Source organism: Camelus bactrianus, chromosome 2, assembly GCF_048773025.1.
Source record: "Camelus bactrianus isolate YW-2024 breed Bactrian camel chromosome 2, ASM4877302v1, whole genome shotgun sequence".
Taxonomy (NCBI): domain Eukaryota; kingdom Metazoa; phylum Chordata; class Mammalia; order Artiodactyla; family Camelidae; genus Camelus; species Camelus bactrianus.
The window spans coordinates 83500731-83522419 of record NC_133540.1 but is presented as its reverse complement, the minus strand read 5'-3'; the positions used below and the strand labels follow the sequence as shown (position 1 = coordinate 83522419).

The 21689-nt window shown below is 38.3% G+C and overlaps 1 protein-coding gene and 1 long non-coding RNA gene across 2 annotated transcripts in view; one reads left to right on the top strand and one right to left on the bottom strand.

Annotated features, from left to right (window-relative positions):
• The window catches only part of MOB1B (MOB kinase activator 1B), a 54684-nt gene extending 51537 nt beyond the window's left edge, over window positions 1–3147 (bottom strand). The window contains exon 1 of the mRNA XM_074344663.1: window positions 2849–3147. Within this exon, the coding sequence (XP_074200764.1) occupies window positions 2849–2862 (14 nt within the window). The 5' untranslated portion in view covers window positions 2863–3147. The remainder of the gene's footprint in view (window positions 1–2848) is intronic.
• Window positions 3148–3283: 136 nt separating this feature from the next.
• LOC123612593 (uncharacterized) lies at window positions 3284–20827 on the top strand. The gene is made up of 3 exons (XR_006719878.2): window positions 3284–3710; window positions 17663–17710; window positions 17973–20827. It is a non-coding gene; the product is annotated as an uncharacterized LOC123612593 (long non-coding RNA).
• Window positions 20828–21689: the final 862 nt, after the last annotated feature.

Here is a 21689-nt window from a genome sequence, read left to right as displayed (position 1 = left end):
AACTCTTGTTACATCTTTCACTAACTATCCATCACTTCTTCAATGAGACCCTCCTCCTGCTCAAACAGAACAAACTGCTTTGTATTCTTTGGACCCCAGTGCTTGTATAGCATCTACTATAGATGACTATTTATAAACTGTCTACCATTTCTGGAGTCTCACATCTTGCACAATGCCTAGCACACAAGAGGTGCTAAGGATGTGTTTAAAGATTTGAGTCTACGAAGTTAAATTAGGTTCCTGTAAGGTTTTTGCATGCACCACCTGGGAGTTTAGCTTAAGTTCAAGATACGCATAGACCAATTTGCAGCACAACCAAAGCTTTGTCCCTGTCAGATTTACATGTGCAGTGCAAATTTATTCTGAGCCATTTGTACAAAAGTGACACAAAGGCATCACTGCTGTAGATTATCTAAACACTCTGAATATTACCTAGCTACCTCACCTTCTTATCCAAAACCTCTTAATCCTGCTCTACTTTGTTCCATGGCACTTATCGACCTCCTACCATACTATATGATGTACTGATGTTCAGTGTTTAATGGTCATTTACCAGAACATAAGTTCCACCAATGCAGGAATTTTTGTCTGTTTTGTTCATAAATGATACTCAGTGCCTACATCAGTGCCTGCAAAATGATTTTTTTAAATCAATCTTTCCTTCTTTCTTAAAGTCCTCAAGAGTTATGAGTCATCACCTTCATAACCCTATCTCACAATGCCCTTATTTCCTCAGCTTCAACCACTTATAGTAGCCTTACAAGTAAGCTTCCAAGAACTGGAGGAAAATATTTGTATTTAACTTTTAAACTGCAACTCTTAACTTCTCTGCTTATTTGGTGGTATAGAAATATTCAAGAAACTATACCAAATAACAAATAGACTGAATAACCAAAACTGTTCTTTCACTTCTGATAATAATTATTTCTATTTATGAGGTCTTCACGTCAGATTTTAAACTACTGGTGGACAAAAATCAAAACCAAAAATGTTAGGTTTAACTTTTTGGGACTGTCAAACACATGGGCAAAACAAGTTGAGAATTTATCAACTGCTACAATGTAACCTCACTGGAAAACTGTGTTCCAAATAGTGCAAAATAGTTTCAAAGAGTAACAGTGCTATCTATATACATTAGTTAGGGCAAGATTTTTCTTATGTAGCTAATAATATACTTAAGGAAAAATGAATTTATCCTCTGCATGTCTGTAATTATTAAATACTGAGCCATGGAAAAATAGAATACTATTGTATTTATATTCAGGAAATACCACCAAAACCTTCTCTATCCCCTAGTTTCAGCCAAATATGGTTCTCTTCCCTTCTTCAACCAATTTTAGCCATGAGTTCCCAAAGACACAGGCCCATCAAAAGCAGTCAAGACATCATCTACATTGCTATTTCAAAGACAGCTTTTAAATTCTTGAAGAAATCAAACATCAGCAATGGAAAAAACACACAAGAGAAGAAGCTTCAAGCCGAGATGCTTGGATATCTTGATTCAAAATAGGCAACAAAGACTTTGATGAGGTCACTCAGTCCTCTCATCTAGCACTACTTATCTGACAAACTCAGTATCAACTTCTAGAATCAGCCTAAGAAAAACGTTTCACAAGCTCAAACATGTTAGGCAGGCTGACACAAGCCAGGCACCCCCTGTACATATCATAAATATTAGCAAGTCCGCCTGCCGTTTAGCCTTCTGAGATCGCTCAGTTTTGCTTAAACACCCTAAAAAGGATTAATATTCTAGATATGGACACGTGAAAAGAAGGGTCAATTAAATACTCAGGTTTCAGGTGTCAATGAGATGACTAAATATTATAGGAGATGGGGAAAGAAGAGTATTAGAACAAAAACAAATAATCTTTAAATACTGATTTTCTCCACAACAGTAAAGGAGCATTTGGGATAAGTTTCAGTCTCTGAGTTTTTATTAGCTTTCCAACCACAGATTAAACATAGGTAAATCACAACGAAGCCTTCAAAAGAGGAATTCCCCCGCTGTAAGGTCCTGTTTACCGAGGACCTGAGCCTTGTCTACTGCCACCATACTCCCGCCGGCCATCCTAGCCTTCTGCCCATCCCCCTCAACTCGTCTGCAATGAACGATAAGGGAAATAATGACCAGCACTAAATGTGACGTTGAGTTGGCATTTACAAATGATTTGCAAAACAACTCCCTAATCAACCTAGGGCACACTACCTAGACCCTATTTGGTGGTTGTCTAAGAAGATAAAGTGGGCACTCTTCAGGGGAGCATGCTGGGAGGAGGGGCACCTTGGGGAAGCAAGACTCCAGACGGTCACCTGGGGGTCCTGACCCGCAAGCAGCCTCGTTAACTGTTACGTCCACAGGACTTGTCACTCCAACTTCCCACTCCTAAAACCTACGTGGGGAGTAGTAAAAAAGGTCCTGGGTGACGGGAGAAAGTAGGGGCTCTATCTTCTGTGCTTGGGACCCCCCCCCCAAAAAAAGCAATGAACAGGAGAGACGGAGACAAGCGACGGGGCACACGCCGGATACGCGTCTTGCGGGAGAGTGAGATCTCTGTAGAGCGTGCAAACAAACGCAGGAGAGCGAGAGGTGGGGTGATGGAGAAATGCGGCGCGGCATATGCTGAGGTTGGGGGTCCGGGGAGAGAGAGCCTCCCTGGGAGCTGGGGGGTTCCCCGCGTGCTCGAAGCGGGCCGGGGAGGCGGTGGCCCTCAGGCAGCGCGAACGCTCAGGGCCGGTTCCCGGAGACCTCGGGGGGAACGCCCGGCGCGGGCAGCGCGAGAGGCCGGGCGGGGGCCCGAGGCCCAGGTCGCCCAAACAAAGCCGGCGCGCGCGGGCCTTGACTACTCACAACAAGAAGCTCATGTCGGCCGCGATGCAGGCTGCGGGCGCGGCGGTCGCGAGGCCTTGGGGCGGCGGCGGCCAGGCAAGGAGAAGGAGGAGGAGGAGAGGATGGGGAGGAGGCGCGGAGCGCCGGCTGTTCGGCCGCCGCAACTTGTTCGGCTTTGCTAGTTCCAATGGCAGGCAGAGGGGGCGGAAGTGGGAAGCGCACGGCTTGAATCACTCAATGGGAGGGGAAGGAAAGGGAGGCGTGGAAAAGGCCGCTAGCCTGCTCCCGGGAGAACAGCCGCCGCGGATCCTCCACCTCCAGTCCCCTGTCCCTTGCTACTCCCACCTCGCGAGCTCTCGCGAGAGCGGCGCGCGCCCACCCCTGCCCCTCCCGCTGCGGCCCCAGTCCTCACATTCCGAGCACCTTTGCAGCCGCGGACCGCGCCCCGCGAGGACCCTGGGGCCGCCCGGCCGGTGGAGACCAGGCCACCCGATTGGGGGTCGTGGCCGAGCGCTCCGAGCTGCTTAGCTGGGTTTCCGCGGTCAGGAAGGAAGTGGGCTTCAACTCTGGGGTGGCTCAGTCCTGCAGTGAGGGATGAATTGCCGCCAGAGTTCTGCCCACTGTGAGGGCTGAAGTTGAAAGGTTATGGAGTCTCCCTGCTAGGTGTATAAAAACAGGAGGGAATTTCATCTGTTTGGAATGGTTTGGGTGTGGTTCCCCCAGAACAGAGGAAAGGATCTAAATGGGTTTTCAAGGTCTCTGTCGTGTTATGGGCATATTTTAAAACCCTGAACTAGGAGATGGTCGGGGTCCATCACTGTCTCTACAGGCAAGCCAGGCTGTCGTCAGCAGCTGGGAAAACTGCTGTGGTGACATATTCAAGGTATGTGGAGCATTTTAAAATAGTCTAAAGCCTTGCCCTGGGCCCCTTAGCTATGAAAAGCAAGTCCCTCTATGACGGGGACTGAATCCTTTCTAGCTTCTAGAATGTCTTGTCCATCAGAGTGCTGGATGGCTGTAATGGACTTGAGCCTCACAAATGCTTAATTAGCGTTGTCACTGATGACCAGGCTACCACAGCATTGTCAGTTTGGGTACCCATTAATTTACAAAGAGATGTCCATCTTCTTTACTCACAACACCCATCAAATCCACAAATCAGTTTTCAAAGAATCTGAACAAAACTTAAAATATGTGCTGCTAGTAACCCACTTTGGGCTAATAGAATGCCAATATGAAATGTACTCTGCTGAGTTTATGCACTATTAGTTTGGCATGTTGGTAAATCAAACCATTTTTAAAAACAGAAGAAATTATTGAAGATTTGATGCTATCTCAGGAACAGCAGAGGTCACTGGAGTAATTTGAAAAGACCAAAGTTTCCAAAGATGCTGGGAAGGAGAGGAAAGGAAGAGTTATCTTACTATAATGAAAAGAATGGATTTATGGCATAAAAGCCCTGTGTTCCAGATCTTGGTATGGTACTACCTTACTCTATAATTCCTTAAGGGTTTTCTGAAAGTAAGACTTGAATTACCAGATTAGGATATTATCTTTTACTTTGGGAAGAGTAAGTCAGTTAACCTATTGGAACAACAGTTTCGCCCCTTTAAAATGAGGGCCTTAGTATTACACAATCCAAAGATATCTTCCAGTTCTAAAATTCTGTCATGCCAGGGGCTTCCTTCACATGACTGGCAGTCAACTTCCATCTGCTCCCTGACTTGGTAGGCTGGCTTATGTACTGGTGCTTTTGGTTTAACACAGTTTAAATGAATCCTGTGACTCTGAGTTAGCACAATGATTGGCAGAGAACAGACTCTGCAAAAACACCTGCTGAGTTCTTCTTTATCATACCATTAGGAGAATTGTCTGAAATTAACAGCTGATAAAACTTAAATATATTGGTCCTAAAAACATGAGAAGTGTCATGTTAATAATAGAGAATATAATTCCAGAGGTTAGACATTTAAATCAAACAATGGGCTATCACTTAAAATTATTCAACACTTCAAAACTTTGGGGCAATTTAGAATCAAAGAGAGAGTATATTCAAATAGAGATTTCTAATTCCGATTTCTGCTTCACCAGTCAGTATTTCATGCCGCTCTTTTCCTAAAATTTCAATTTCAAGAAGTTACTCTCCTGATCAAACTCTTATTTTGTTGATAAATCTTTGCTTATGAAGCAAGATTATTAAAGTTTGTATTCTAACCACGTTTTCAAACAATTGGAATTATAACACAAATAGAATGAATATTCTTCACTTTCTTCAGATATTCACTTAAGTTACTTTCTTGTAATAATAAACAAGTAAGTATATTTACATATAAATATAAACAAACAAGATAATTATAAATTGTGGTGTGATATAATATAATGAGACTCACAGGCCTAAGCCAGAGATCTGGATTTTATCTGAAGAACATCGAGAAGTCAGTTGGGAAGTAAAATAGTAAGGTAAAATAAATAATCTGAATAACATTTTATTTTTTTAATGTGGAAAATTTCAAACATATACAAAGGGGAAGAAATTAGCATAACAAATCCATCACACAGCTTCAACAATTATCAGCTCATGATCCTTGGCTAACATTTTAGACAGATCACTCCCCTTGTGGAAAATGGACTAGAGGGGCCAACATGTCAGCAGGGAAGCCAGAAGACTGTTGTAACAGTTCAGTTGTTTCTCAACAATTGTGACTTGGTTTAGGGTGGTGTCATTAATAATAGAAGAAAATAATCTCCAGGTAAAACCAACAGCACTTGGTGACTGATTGATTGATTGATTATGGGGATTGGAGAAAAGACTTCAAAGATTACTCCTGTTTTTTGGCTTTAGTAACAGGTGGGTGGTGCTGCCATTTATTGAAGTAGGGAAAATCTGAGTCACAATTTTGAGGTGAAACTAAAAGTTCCATTTTAGATATGTTAACACTTAAATGTCTTTTAGACATCAAAATAGCCATGTCAGGTAGAGTTTTGACTACTGTGCAAAGCCTGGGGAGAGATCTGAACTGGAAGGATGAATGCAGGACTCCTAAGTAAATAAGTAGAATTCAGAGCCATAAGGTGGGCTTCCAAATAGGAATTTATATGCCAGATAAGAACAGGCATAGCAAAGTGTTACGTTTAAGCATCTGTGTTCTGTCTTCTTTTCTCAGATATTTCAAATTTCTGATCACCATTTACTTCCTCTCCCTTGGCTGTATTTATATTCTCCTTTTCTCTCAGGGTGAGGGTTTCTACAACCTTAAGGAAAATGATTCATCATACTTTGTTACAGCATAAATTAATCACTTCCAATGTGTTAATTAACATGTTACCCTTCCCCAAGAAGACACCGTTAGAGCCAAGTTTCCAAACAGATGAAAGGAAATTTCTCCTTATAGAAATATTTCAGTTTTAAAGAAAAGAAATAGGAATGATTGAATTATTATTAGAATATCACCATTTTTGCAACCCCTACTGGATTAATGGCTCTAGACACTGATCACCAACAGCTGAGAGAGACAAGCACATTGTATGTGCATCCTGATGGAAGAATATATCATCACCTGTAAAGAAGTCTTGACAACAAAATAGAACCTGAATCTGGTCAAGCCTTTAAATCAAATTTATCAACTTACAGAAATACAGGGAACAGAAGAATATGGTAAAGAACATGTGAAATGACACCACCTGGATGCAGTCAGCAAAATCCAAACTGGGGAAACTGTGCAGGATCTAATTTCTTCACTAAATGGATTGCAGGGAAAAGTAGAGCTGAAGGAGAAACTTAGAGGTCGAAAGAAATATGAGACATATCAACCAACGGTAATGTGTAGATTAATTTGCATCCTGATTCAAACAAGCAATCTGAAAAAGAATAACAACAAATAGTTATTTGTTATAAATGTCATTTATAGACAATTGAAAAATTTAAACACTGGATATTTGATGTTACTAAGGAGTGATTATTAATTGCGGTGATGATGTTGTGGCTATGTTTTTATAAGAGCCCTTATTTTTTAGAAATATGTACTGAAATATTTACAGATGAAATAATACGGGATTTGCTTCAGAATAATGTGTGAGAGGAAAGGAAGTAGGAGTGTAGAGGAAGCAAGATTGGCTGTGAGTAATAATTGTTGAAGCCAGGTGATGAGCACGTTAGGATCATTATACTGTGCTGTCTGCTTTTGTTTAGTTTTGAAATTTTCTATAAGGAAAAGAAAGTGAGCAAATAACAGGTCTCATTCTGAAAAGGCCGAGGAAAAGTGTTATTATTAATAAGAATTCAAATATTCAAATGTTGATATAGAAGATGAATTTTGAGACTAAAGAGTTCTTTCCTTGCCCTCACATTCTCCGGCTTTTTCTGCCTGTATCTAAAAAGGTGTTCTTTTATCTGTAAAACTCAAAGCAAATGCTCCAAATGCCAGAGAGAAGAAATGCTGGATTCAAACCCTGTGGCTAAATCTGAGCCTCAGTTATTTCTTGGGTAGCTGTTCTTTTCTGATTCAGAAATGTGATCTGACTCTGAAAGAATAGATACCTGAACAACAAACACTAGATAAAGTATACCTGGGCAGCAGATCCTTAGTAACCTGATAAAACGCGTTCTGTTGTGCAGGACTGTTTTGGTTACGTAATATCTAGATTGATGTGGTAATTGGTCCTTCTAATTAGTTTATTACATAATAGTATTTTCATTTTTTTAGCTATCATTGACTGAATATTTCTTTTTAGCTATCATTGACTGAATTTTTTAGCTATCATTGACTGAATATGGGTCAGTCACTCTGCTAGGCTTTTCGTATATTTTACCCCTTTCATTTATTCCTTGCACTGCCCCTGAGGTATTGATATCAGGTGTTATTTCCCTCTTGTATAGACAGGGAAGCTAGTGATGAGAGGTTATGTACGTAACTTGCTCAAGATCACATAGCTAGTAAGTACAATCTGAATTCAGTACAGCCCATTTCCTTCCCCTCTTCCCAGGATGACCTAAATTAGAGTGAATATATTCTAAATGAATTTTGGCATGCTACACAATTCCACTTCACATAGCTAGCAATTCATCTTGATCCTTAATCAGTGCTCTTTAGATTTTAATTCTGTATCTTCATTAACTACAAACAAATGAATAATTATAAATGCTCCTCAAGGACATATTATTTTAATGTCATAGAAAAGAATGAAAGTATTAAATGTTGGTTCATGAGGCTTGGTGTCTCTCTGCATTCATTTGTCACTAAAAGCCATAAAGCATCAAAGCACAAAGCTTTTTATTTAATAATGTTACAGTGGAAGAAGGATCTTCCCTTGATCCCAAACCTAACCCCTACCCTTCCCTTCAAGCTGTTCATTCCTTTAAGAATGAAGTTTGGGCACGAGAATGCTAGAAGTAAGAGAATGATGAGGTGCAAATCATTTGTTACCCACTCAACAAGTATTTATTGTCTGTTATGGGCCTCTGTGAGCAAAAAACAAGGATATACCCTGCCATCATGAATCTGTAGATCATTGGGAAATACAGGCAATCAAACAAAAGCAAAATTAGAAATTGAGTAAGAAATTGTCAGGAAGGAAAGTCCATGTTGTATGTGAGTGTTTTACAGGTGCCTCGCATATTTTGATGGTCAGAGAATTGGATCCTGTGCATTCAGAAATGAATAGTATGTATTTACTCCTGGCGTTTAAATTCATGTTATATATATAAACAACATAGTTTAATAAAGCTTGTACTTCCCCTCTCATCATTGCCAAACGCTTTCGTTGTCTTGAAGCACTGTGATACAGAAATTCATTTTTGTTTTTGAGAAGCCAATCTTTTAGAACTTTTCAGAAGGTGCTACTTTGAGTATAATTTTGAGGATCTAGGTTTATGGGACAATATCCTAAAAGATTTCTTGCATAGACCTTGCACTTGCTCAGTAAGTGTTGAATTTCTTGATCTGACAAGTTTACTATTGTTTTTAATTAATTGTTTTTCCCACTAAACTTAAACCATGTAGCCACTTTTCCAGTCAGCTGCAGGGGGGAAGGAGGAGAAAGACTCCTTTTTGAACCTATTCAGAGCTGCTTTTCCCCAATTGATAGGACATTGCCAAGGTCAGAAAGCCTAAAATTAACTCCAGCAGCTGTGTTTTGGTTTGCTTCATATAGCACACGGGCTCAGGGGGCTCAATCTGCAAGTCTTGCTTGCTGCTTAAATCTGCTGTGCTCTTAAATGTGTTTGCCTGGAGTGTGCGTTGTGCACAAGATGTGGTAACTAAGCAGCTTGAAAGAATATGGGGACTAAACAAATACGTCTCTCCTTTAATCTGAAAAAAAAAAAGCCTAGCAACAGTGTGGTGGGTGTAGGGGTGGGGGATGGAGGGGTCTGAGCATGTCAGATGAGAGGCTTAATTTCTAACCTTGCTGAAGTTTCCCAGAGAGCAGGCTGCTGACGTGCTGTCAAAGACCAGGAGATGATGGTGTAGTTTCAAGGAGTCTATGTTTTTAGCCCACCCATCTCCATGAGGTCCTTAGCATGAAGGACCATATATAGGCAGAGAGAGTATCCGAACTGGCTGCAACTTAAAAATACCCTAAGAATCAGCAGCTGTTACTTTCACCCACACAAATTCACTGTTGGCTTAATTAAATTGTGCCTGTTCTCAAGCCCTGCAACCCTTTGGGTTGTGCCCTAGGTAGTTAGGCTGCCTCCCCCATCTCCATTCCGTTCCTCAGTGTAACTTACAGCAGAATGGATGAATGCAAAGGGTCACCTTATGAGCAGTCTGGTTTGCATCAATGTAAGTAATGAAATGTGGAAGTCAAGTCTTGAATCCCTGCCTGTGTAACCACTGGACTCCGGGGACCCTAGGCAGTCCCTAGTCTTGGCCATTTGTTCTCTCTTGCTCATGGCTGTTACCGTACCCTCTTCTTGGCATCTCTCTTATGTTTTCCATTGTTGTCATAGTCACAACCTGAACAAGCCACAGTCCTCTTAGAGCTGGAGACACGAGCTACTGCTTTACATGGTATAATTCCCCTGTCCTGAACCAACAGGAATCTGGCCCCATAGTCAAACCATTTGTTTTCCCTCAGGAGAAATATTCCAACTCTCCCAGATCACTGTCCTTAAGGTTGTTTGGCATCAGGGCAACCAGGAAGCATCTATAGGGAAGGAGACCAAGATACTCAGTCCCACGCTGAAATATCTGACCCAGAATATCCAGATCCCTTATTTATAGTTTGTATTCTGTGTTTCCACACCAGTCATTCCTTTTGAGTACAGGACAAAGGGATTTAGTAAAATAAAACCACAATGGGCAGGAAAATTTCCTATCCAAAGTAGAACTTTTAAAGGAGGCGATCTTGTAATGCACTCCTTATGAAGGATCTATCTGAGATCGCCCTGGAACCCTGCAGAATTAGGGGCCATTTACAACATTCAGTCAGTAACATTCATTGAAGATCTACCATGAACCAGTTACCCATGGTAAGGGTTACGGTACAAAAGAAATACACAACATTACAACCCTCAAGGAGCTGGTTTCTAGTGGCAGAGATTCACATATAAATAACATAATTACAGCATGAAATCATCCCTCTTGTAACAGGATTATACGGAAAGGGCTATAGGAACCCAGCTAGTGAGTGTTAATTTGAGGAGGAAGATTGGATCAGAGAGAGTTTTACCCAGAAAGCAAGTCCTAAAGGGTTAGTAGATTTTCTCCAGGTAAGGAAGGTGATAGAGACGTAAGAGGCAGACACAAGGTATTGCAGAAAGATGATGGAGCATATATAAAGCCCAGAGGCATGAAAAACTACACGTGTAGGTAAAGGAAATGTTAACTGCTGCAATGATTTATACCTTATTATGAACTCTCGTTCATTTGACTTAAATATTTATTAAGCTTTGGGGATATACTAGGGTACAAAACTAAGTCTCTACCCCAAGAAGTTTACATTCTAATGAGGAGGAGATATTCTGAGTTTGTCAATGTATTAACTCTCTAGTTGTATTTGCATTTTAATTATCCCTAATCATGACATGAAATCCCAAGCCTTATTAAAGGAATATTTTAAAAGAATAAAGGTATCAAGAATCAAGTAGGGAGGAAATTCTGGAGTCACAGTATCAAGACAAAAGCAGACAGGAGTTCCAATGCTCGTTTGAACTCTGCTTTAGTTGATATCACAGAGTCTCACAAACCCAGTCCTACAGGAGGTGCTGTGAATATTTAAAGTACAGCCTTTAGCCATAGACTCAATGGCTGCATGGTCACTTGGCGGGTCTAAAATTGGAGTAGGTGTGTGTGTGCAAAGAAATTAGGATTGACCCACAACACTGTTCTCAGGAGCAAAGCCTCCCCTTTCTCCCCTTCTTCTTTCCTCCCCCTGGCAACCTCCAGCGACCTGTGTCATCTATCAGAGTCACTATCTCAGGGCTGTCATGCTTGCCAATTCCATAAATCTTCCCTAGATCATCAATAGCCTTCACAGGAGTGGGGATGGGGGGAGGGGGTGGCTACACAGCATGACTCAAAAGGCCAGTTCCTCCCAGGAGGCCTCAGTGATTACTCTGGATAAAGCAGCTCTTTGTTCCCTGTGATACTCTGGAGCCAACCGTTGCTGCCTGTCCTGCCATGGCCCTCAGAGAACTTGTGTAATCATGGAAGAATGTGAGAATCTAAGCCAGTGCTGGAAATAGATCACAGGATCTTCAGGAAATAAGAGAAACTAATATTTATTTTCTATTGTGTGATTTTCTGCCAGTAATCTTGCAAGACTCTTTATATCTCATTTAATTCTCAACACACCCCTAGGAGGCAGATGTTATTGGCCCAGTTCTCTGGATGAGGATATTAAATCACATCTAATATACGTGGTATCAGATCCAGAATTTGAACCTAGATTTACCTAATTAGTGGGGAATCAAAACATCCTAGAGCTTTATATGGTTGAAGAGTTGGGATTTTAAGTAGAACGGAAACACAGCATTATATAACATTGAGTTACATAATAAGAAATTTGCCCGCTTTAAATTCATTTTCGTTTCTTCTGATTGTATCAGGAAGGAAATCTTGGTTTGATGCTAGTATGTCTTAAACACCTTTCTAATACTTTGTTTCCCTTTCTAAGAATTAGACCCAGAGATGTCAGCAGGCAGTAATATCTAGGTAGAGCTTAATAATGTTTGCCCTTATTGAATTTATTTATGTTCTTCTACTGCAGAAGGCACGTGATGCTGGTTTTCATTTGTAGTGGTGATACAAATTAAGGCCTATTGGTTAAGCTCAGGATCTCCAGCATCATACCGTCCAGATTCAGCTACTTTCTAGCTGTTTGACCTTGGGCAAGTTAATCAACCCTCAGTTTCCTCCCCTGTAAAATAAGTTTAATGGTATTAGCTATCACATAAGTTTGGTGTGTGGATTCAGTGAGATGTTGTGTGTTAAGCACTTAGAAAAATAATTTTTAAAAAAGAAAAATATTTAAGATACACTGTTGCTCAATAAATGTTTTTGTGAAATTTAAAAGAAAGTGAACTGATTTAAATCGGGATTTCTCATCCTTGATACTGCTAACGTTATGGGCCAGATAATTCTTTATTAGAGTCTGTGCTGTGTATTGTAGGATGTTTAGGAGTATCCCTGCCCTCTGTCCACTAGGCGCCAGTAGCTCCCAGTTGTGACAAACAAAAAACTTTCCAGACATTGCCAAATGTTCTCCTGGGGGCAGAATCACCCCTGATTGAGAACCACTGATTTAGAGGAAAATATCAGATAAAAACTATATTTAGATATGACAACCATTTCAACATATAATGGGAGAAACTGAAGTTTGGGAAACACTGCTCTAAGACAGTGCTATTTGAAATTTAATTCTAAAAATCAGAGAGTAGTATTTTTAGTTGCAGGTTTTGGACTATATTCTAAGTTTCCTATCAAAGCTGAAAATACTCAAACAACTTAGAAGGGGCTAGACTAGTAAGTGCATGAAATTTAACCCCCCCCTTTTTTTTTACTTCCTTTTTCTTCTCCTGCCTTCTCTTCCAGTCTGCCACCCAACACCTCCCTCTGCACACACACCCATGAGCTGACAGGCAACATCTTTTGTCCAGACTTCTTATACCCCTGCCTCCCAAAGCAGGGTGCTCTTCCCTTCTCCCAAGGCTCTAGTCCCTGCTTTTTGAATGCATGTAAATGTAAAAATGTAACTGATGCCATATCACTTAGTATGTTTTCAGTAACAGACGGCAAAAGACTATAACCTCAAATGGTTGAAATTAGGAGGAAATCTATCGGCTTGCAGAAATGAAGTTCAGAGATTGGGAGGTCTCTGAGTGATGTTAATTCTGGGGCTCCAGCTCCATTTTTCTACAGTTCCCTTGAGTCTGGCCAGCTTCATCCTCTGCTTTGTGGTGAATTGGCTACAGCAGTTTGGGACCTCGCATTCACACCCAACCATGTTCAGAGCATGTTAAAAGAAATTTGTCTCTGAAAGTTATCCCATGCCTTTAATGAAAGTTCAGCCTTAGGTTGTTCAGCCTTGTAAGTTGTTTGCTTTCAATGATTTGCAATGATGCCAAAAAACCCTTATCTCTGAAGTTCATTAGTTTACTGGGTTGTTGATAGATTAAATGAGGTAAGTGAAAGCACTGTAAACTGGTTTGTAAACTGATAGGTAATTGTTAAGATATCTTTTCTTGGAAGGGTCTTTTTAAAAAGAATAATAAATCTACTCAACTAGTCATTCATAGTAGAGTTTATTATGCAAACACTCATGGAACAACAATGGGGAGTGAATGTCAAACAAACCTTAAAACTGGTGCCTTAATAAAGCCAAGTAAGTCTCAAGGAGAACTGGTGATTGACTCTAGACTCAAGACGGCTCTGGAGTACTCAGCAATAGAATTCACAAACCTTATTATGCTCTGCATTGGTGTGACCTTGCTATATTAAATGTTTCTACTTTCTTCCATCCTGCTCCCAACTGGCTAATTATTTCTGCATTTGTAATTCAAATTGCCAGGATGGGGATGATGATTGACTTAGCCAATAATTCATCTATTTTTGGACAAAACCGTTTACCTGGGCCACATTAGAGGCCACTGGCCAGCTTGTAGGGAGAATGCGCTTGGTCTCCATGATTGATTAATAATGTGTTTCATAACCTAAATGAATGTCATTTCACACTACATAGTGTGTTTTTGCACACATCAAGAAGTTGATTTAAGTAAATGGAACATGTGAATACATCAGTGCTCCCTAATTAAACTGTAAATTTAATGCAATTCTCTACCCAACAAATAAACCCACAGATGGAGATTTAAAAAAAAAAGAATTTTCAGAAAAACTTAAATGTGCAAGTTTAGTAAAAAATTTAACCAAAAATTTAAAAAATAAAGGTAGTGAGAGCTGGTCAGCTTACCAGTTATTAAAACATTATAAAATTACAATGTTTAAAAATTTGCAAAGAAAGCTAGATCAATGGAACAGAAGGAACAGAAACAAAAAACATATAAAATTAATACAAGAAAAATAGATTATTCAGTAAATGATGATGAGACAACTGGATAGCCATCTGAAAAATCTTGGATCACTACTTAAATTTCTTATGCCAAATTATATTGTAAGTGGATCAAAATTTTACACATAAAAATTGAGTCATAAAAATGCTAGAAAAAACACTGAAGAATTTCTAATAACCTCATTAGGGAGAAAACCCTTCAAGCTTGACATAACTCCAGAATCCAAATCCAAACAGATATTCACAGCAGATATTGAGAAATCCGATAAATGAAAAATAATTTGCCAATAGTGAAGATATTAATAACAAAATATTTAAATGGATAAATTAGGGGAAATATTTACAGCATATTACAGAGGTAGTCCTTATTTCTTTGCTTTATAAGCAGCTCTTTTAATTCAATAAGAAAAGATCACAACACAATTTTTTAAAACGGGGAAAAATACATAAATAGAATGTTTTACAGCTATTAAATAGATGAGGCACATTCATATAAACTGATTTTGGATGATCTTTCAAATTATTAGTAAGAGATAAAAGCAAAGATACAGAAAAACAGTATCTATTATTTATTTTAAAAAAGTAAGAGGGAGGGAAGTATTTGAAAGACTGGGTTATTAATTTCCTAGTGTTGCTGTAACAAATTGCCACAAATTTAGTGTATTAACACAACATAAATTTATTACCCTATAGTTCTGAGGGTTAGAAGTCCAGATGGGTTTTACTGGGCTATGTTTCTTTTGAAGACTGTAGGGGAAAAGAATTCATTCCTTGACGTTTTCCAGCTCCTGGAGGTTGCTCACAATCCTTGCTCTTGGCCTTGTATCACTCCAGGTTTTGCTTCTGTCATTACATCTCATTCTCTCACTCTTCTGCCTCTCTCTTCTATCTTTTAAGGACCCTTGTGATTGCATTGGACCCACCCAGTTAACCCAAGATAATACCCCATCTCAAAATCCTTAATTTAATAATATTGCAAAATCCTTTTGCTACGTAGAGCAACAACACAGTGTCAAAGAAAAATCAGAGCTGTGTTAAATCAGTGAAAGCAGGTTTTATTCAGCTACTGCAATGGGGGAAAAGAGAACTCAGTATAGAAGTTTAACTCTGGGTTTAACTCTGAATACAACATGGACAGGTGGGGATTTATAGCCAAGGAACAAGGTGGAGATCAGTGGGTGAGAAGTTACTGGAAGAAAAATCAAGGGTAGAAGGGGATTTCTGCTAAAGGCAGTCCAGGGTGATCAGATATCACCTGGGGGATGGTGGAGGATAAGGAATCAGATATAGAGGGTGATTAGTTATCAAGGGTGCGGGTTGTGTCTAAACTGACTTAAAAGAACTCTTGCTAAAACTGGGCAGTGCAGACAAACATGTCAGCCCAAAGGTTGAAGCCTACTTGAAAAGATGGATCAGAAGAGGCCGACTACAGTTTGATAAGGAGACAGCCTTCGTCAATAGTTATAAGTTCCAAGGATTAAGATATGGGGGTTATTATTCTGCCTACCATACCAGGCAAATCAATTATCCAAAGAGAATCAACTGAAAAACTATTATAAGCAATAAAATAATTCATTAGAGTGGCTGAGTAAAAAAAATTAATATACAAAACACAACATCCCATCTGTCCAGCAACTAAAATGATAAAATACATAGAAATATATATGTCCTTGATTATACAAGAAAACTGTAAAAATGTCATTGGGAAGGGAAAATATCAACCTGGGGAGTATAAATAGGAAGGAGAATTATTTTTCAATGTGTCTTGTTTTGCATCATTTAAGTCATTTCATAGCCATCTTCTGTTAAACACGTGAATCTGATCTTGTCACTACCGACTTAAAATTCTGCATTGGTTTTTTGGTTGTTGTTGTTGCTTGCCAGAATTGTTTTTGTGGGCTTATTTTTGTTTTTGTTATTGCTGTTACCCAACTTCCTTTTCCTATTTTTGGAAAATCTGCTGTTGTGTATGGTTTCAGTAGGACTCGGTGCCCATCTTTTACTACGGACACTGAAGGGGGGAGGAATTGGATCTTCCTGCCCAGGGCATTGACCCTGCAGGTGGTTATACAGAACCAAGGGACGCTGAGATCTACTCACGCGAACCTGCAGAAGCATCCCACGTGTGTGGAGGTGGCCTCCTAGCCAGTCTATTTATAATTTAAAAGCAACTATTGACTTTCTTTTTTTTAACCTGAAGGAGCACCTTGTTTTTTTCTGTTTTTCAGATCTTTATCTTCCACTTCTTGCTAATTTTGTGAATCCTGCAAACTGTGTGATATGTGTGTGTGTGTGTGTGTTTTCCTATTTCTTGCAACAACCCCCCCAATTCCAGATATCAGTCAAACCCCTTAGTAAGTCATACAAGGCCCTGCTTTTATTTTCAGGCTTCTCTCTAGTCTGCCTTATCCCCAGGACATACCTGCATTTTCCATAATTTCCCAAACACACCATGCCTTTTTACCCCTCCATAACCAACAGGAATGTTTTCTTCTCCAGAGGTAAATGCCTTCTGAGCTTTTAATACCCACATAATTCAACTATAATTTCCCTGCATCATCCCCTCATAGTACTTTCTCTTCTACTTCTGTGGTCTGTTACAGTATTTATCATATTATGTTTGAAGTATCTGAACTATTCTGTATCAGACTGAGAAGTCCGAGGGTTGATCAGACTGTAGTCTGGTCCAGCACATGGTATGTTGAGGCATCTTAATAAATATTAGTTGACTACATGAATGAAATTAATTAAATGTATTTTTGATGATTCAAGATTATTATGACCACCATTAACCTTTTTTGGTCCATTTCACTATAGCTCTTTGGGGATACAAAAGGGTAAAGGATGATTTGTTCCTTTAGAAATTTATTTTTTATTTAGCAGCTTAAAAATAGCTTCCATATATATTTTCTTAGTTGATTATTGTTAGAATCATATGTAACAAAGTAGGATAATGAGTTTCAGAGAGATTGAGTAGCTTTCCTAAGGTTACATGACATATATAAGTGGTAATAATAAAATTAATAAAAGAAAAACATGTAGCATTTACTTAACACTTACTTTGTCCAAATACTTTAAAAAATTTTTTTACTTGCTGTATCTAATAAGATCCCTTCCACCACATGGTAAGTACTATTATTATCTTCGTTATTTGGATGGGGAAACTGAGATCACCAATTAGGAAATGGTAAAGCTGAACTTGAACTATTGATATGGAATCAGTGTCCCAGGTCATGCTTCTCTGGTCATTTTACTGTATCCTCCTGCTGCTCTCAACAGCCATGCTTATGACTTCTTATCACTTCTTTTCGTGCTATTTTCTTGCAGTGCCATCTTGTTGCTGCTAATTTACTATTTATCTGTGCTGGAAACCAGGTAAGTAAACTTACTAATATTTATGTCTAAAATAGAAGGAGGAAATGAATGAATAGCTATGGTTTCTGTAATGTCTTTTATGGGAAAAATATTTTTTGTTATTGTTCACTTCTTGGTTCTCCATCATATTGTATTTAGTAAAATTGCCTCTTGTCAAACAGCTTTATTTGAATTAATGCAATTAACCTGAACACAAGTTTCTCTAAGTAGTCAGTGAGGTGCTGGAGTGGCAATAATCTGGAAGTCATAATCTGTTTTTCAGCACTTGAGCTCATCCATCTGAAGGAGAGAGACACTAACTGGCTCAGTGAACCTACCACAGTGTTTGTGCTACAAACTGCTTCACAGTGTTAAATGGCTGAAATGATAAATGTGTATACCTTGTCAAAGGAGCAGAGCTCACAGCTTCAGAAAAGCTACTGAGCTCTAGAACACCTGTTAGAAATTGCCCTTTTGTCAGTTTATGCTTTCATTGATATATATTTCTCTTCTGTACTACAACTTCTTTTTTTTATTGTTCTTGCATATGTGTGTATAGCAAAAAAAGGTCAGAGAGCTCGAATTTGCCTCTAACACTGGTGGCAGAGAAAAGCCCACTTTTGTATGTGTACTAATTAAAATGGTGCAATAATGTGTAATTACCCATGCATAGGTATTCATGTAATGTTTCATTCATGCAAATGTTTAAGAATCTGATTTCATTCATTCACTTCATTTCATGCACATTTACCATGTGCCCAGCACTCTATATGTACAAGAAGTATAGTAGGAAACAAAATCAGTACGGTTCCTACCCTCATTGAGATCACGTCTCAGTGATGTGCAGCCGTATTATAAATCAGCTTTTGCTTTTAATTTGTAACCCAATGTCATCATAAAATACTACCTATAAAATTTTTATAGCAATGTGAAACTTCCAAAATACACTCCCTTGAAAAATATAGGTCTAAATATAATCATTGGATTTTAATGCTGAAATAATTTTTGCTTTTTATTATTTTTTTATTTTATTTTATTTTTCATTTAAGTGAAGTTAGTTACAATGTGTCAGTTTCTGGTGTACAGCATGATGTCCCAGTCATGCATATACATACATATAATCTGTTTGATATTCTTTTTCATTAAGGGTTATTATAAGATATTGACTAAAGTTCCCTGTGCTATTTTTTAAAATTTGTTTTTATATATAGTGGCTAACATTTACAAATCTCAAACTTCCCACCCTCCTTTTCCCCGGTAACCATTGTTAACTATGTCTGCAAATCTGTTTCTGTTTTGTAGATGAGTTCATTAGTGTCCTCTTTTTTTCTTTTTTTTAGATTCCACATATGAGTGATACCATATGGTATTTTTCTTTCTCTTTCTGGCTTACTTCACTTAAAATGATGATCTCTAGATCCATCCATGTTGCTGCAAATGGCATTATTTTATTTTTTATGGCTGAGTAGTATTCCATTGTATAAACATATCACATCTTCTTTATTGAATCATCTGTTGATAGACATTTAGTTTGTTTCCATGTCTTGGCTATTGTATGTTGTGCTGCTATGAACATTGGGGTGCATGTATCTTTTCGAATTAGAATTCCCTCCAGATATATGCCCAGGAGTGGGATTGCTGAATCATATGGTAAATCTATCTTTAGCTTTTTGAGGAATCTCCATACTGTTTTCCATAATGGCTGCAGTAAACTACATTCCCACCAACAGTGTAGGAGGGTTCCCTTTTCTCCACACCCTCTCCAGCATTTATCGTTTGTGGATTTTTTAATGAAGGCCATTCTGACTGGTGTGAGGTGATACCTCATTGTAGTTTTGATTTGCATTTCTCTGCTAATTAGCAATATTGAGCATTTTTTCATGTGCCTATTGGCCATTTGTATGTTGTCATTGGAGAATTGCTTGTTTAGGTCTTCTGCCTATTTTGGGATTGGGTTGTTTGTTTTTTTGTTATTAAGTTACATGAGCTCTTTATATATTCTGGAAATTAAACCTTTGTCAGTCATATCATTTGTGAATATTTTCTCCCATTCTGTAGGTTGTTGTTTTGTTTTGCTTGCGGTTTCCTTTGCTGTGCAAAAGTTTTTAAGTTTAATTAGGTCCCATTTGTTAATTTTTTGCTGAAATACATTTTTAAATGGGCATGTGTTATGCTCTTCTGCTGAGCTGTACATTTCATTAGGTATTATATCAATTTCCTATTGCTATCATAACAAATTGCCTCAAGCCTGGCAGCTTGAAAGAACACAAATTTATTATTTTACAATCTGGAGGGCAGAAATCCAAAGTGGATCTCACTGAGCTAAAATCAGGTTGTCATCAGGGCTATGTTCCTTCTGGAGCCTCTAGGGGAGAACCCATTTCCTTTGCTTTCTAGCTTCTTGAGGTGGCCTCCATTCCTCGACTTGTGACCTTATTCCTCCATTTTCAAAGTAAAACACTACTTCATTAACTGTGGTGAGATTATGGGAATTATCTTAATTTTTTTTCTTTTCAGCTTTGTTCTGATGGACCATGTTTTCTTTTTATAATATGAAAAAAAGAAAATTTTAACAAGAAGATTCTGTTCAGAAAAGACTTTCAAGTTCTGTACAGCTGGAGCATAAGTGCATAGCACAGATCAGTAGGAATTGAGGCTGTTCAGATCTGGTTGGAACCAGACCAGTTTTGTAGCCTTGGTAATGGTCTGAGCTGGACCTGATGAGCAGTGGGGACCCATGGGGGATTTTTAAGCAGATAAGTACTAATCAGATTTGTAACTTAAAAATAAGTGTAATTATAGATTTTATTAAACTAAGATAAACTTTACTACTCCTTTGTAACCCCACCTATTTCCCTCATTCCCCCAGCCTCCAATATGCTTTTTTGAATATAAATAACAAACTAGAAGCAAAACAAAACTGGTTTATTTCTTAATTCTGATGAATCTAGCCATCTTCCTATCAAATGTTACACTGAAAGGAGAAAAGCAGATAAATTACTTTTTTTTTTCTTTTTAATTCATTGGTATTTGTTACAACTTTTTACTTTTCAATATATTAATATAATTCTATTCACTTGCTGAAGAGTGTATTTTGTAATAAAATCTATTTAGTGTATGAGTTTTACTTTCTGAAAAATTGACCAGTGACCATGAAGCAATAATTAAGTGAGTTCCATGTACTTAGGATTAATACTCCATAAAACTGCCCTCAGTTTTACTTTCCTAAAACACCTTGGTAAGTCAATGAAAAATCAGGCCCACAACTAGCTAAATATGAAACTGTCTCTACATTCCTATAAAGAAATAGCACTTTAATTTTTTAATGAAATGCCATTGTTATTAGTTCATAGCAGATTACTTTCACAAAATCACATACTAATGGATTATATCAACATTACTACAAATCAGACTCTACCTTATATTCAGATCTGGGCAAATGAAACCAACTTTCAGACAGAAAATTTCATATTTCTAAAAATATTGACTCATAGCAGTCATATGACAGAGAAGGATGGGGCAAGTCAATAAATAATAATTACTAACATCCAAATAAGGAACTGCAGATTTTCGAACCTTTTTCATAGATATTATACTCAGAAGAATTGATTAGGTTTTGCAACAATTATTATCATTTTCCTCCTTAATTACCTAAAAGAAGAGAAAATATGGAAGAGGTAAACACTATAAAAGTATTTATGAAATTCAAAATGCATGTTAAGAAAGAAAGTTTAAAGGGCTTGAAGACATTTTAACAATTCTCATTATCCTCTTACTTAATAATAACCCTTTTAAGAATAAAATTATGTCAGGTAATTCTAGAGCAATTTGTATTCTGGAAAGAGAATAAAGAACATAATCTCATTTGTTGGAATATGGTATAGTGTATAGAGAACTAGTTTGGGGTGAGATATCTGGCTTAAGACCTTGCTCTGTGCTGCTAGCTGTGAGACTGGGCCATGTCACTTAATTTCACTGCATCTCAGTTTTCCAATGTAAC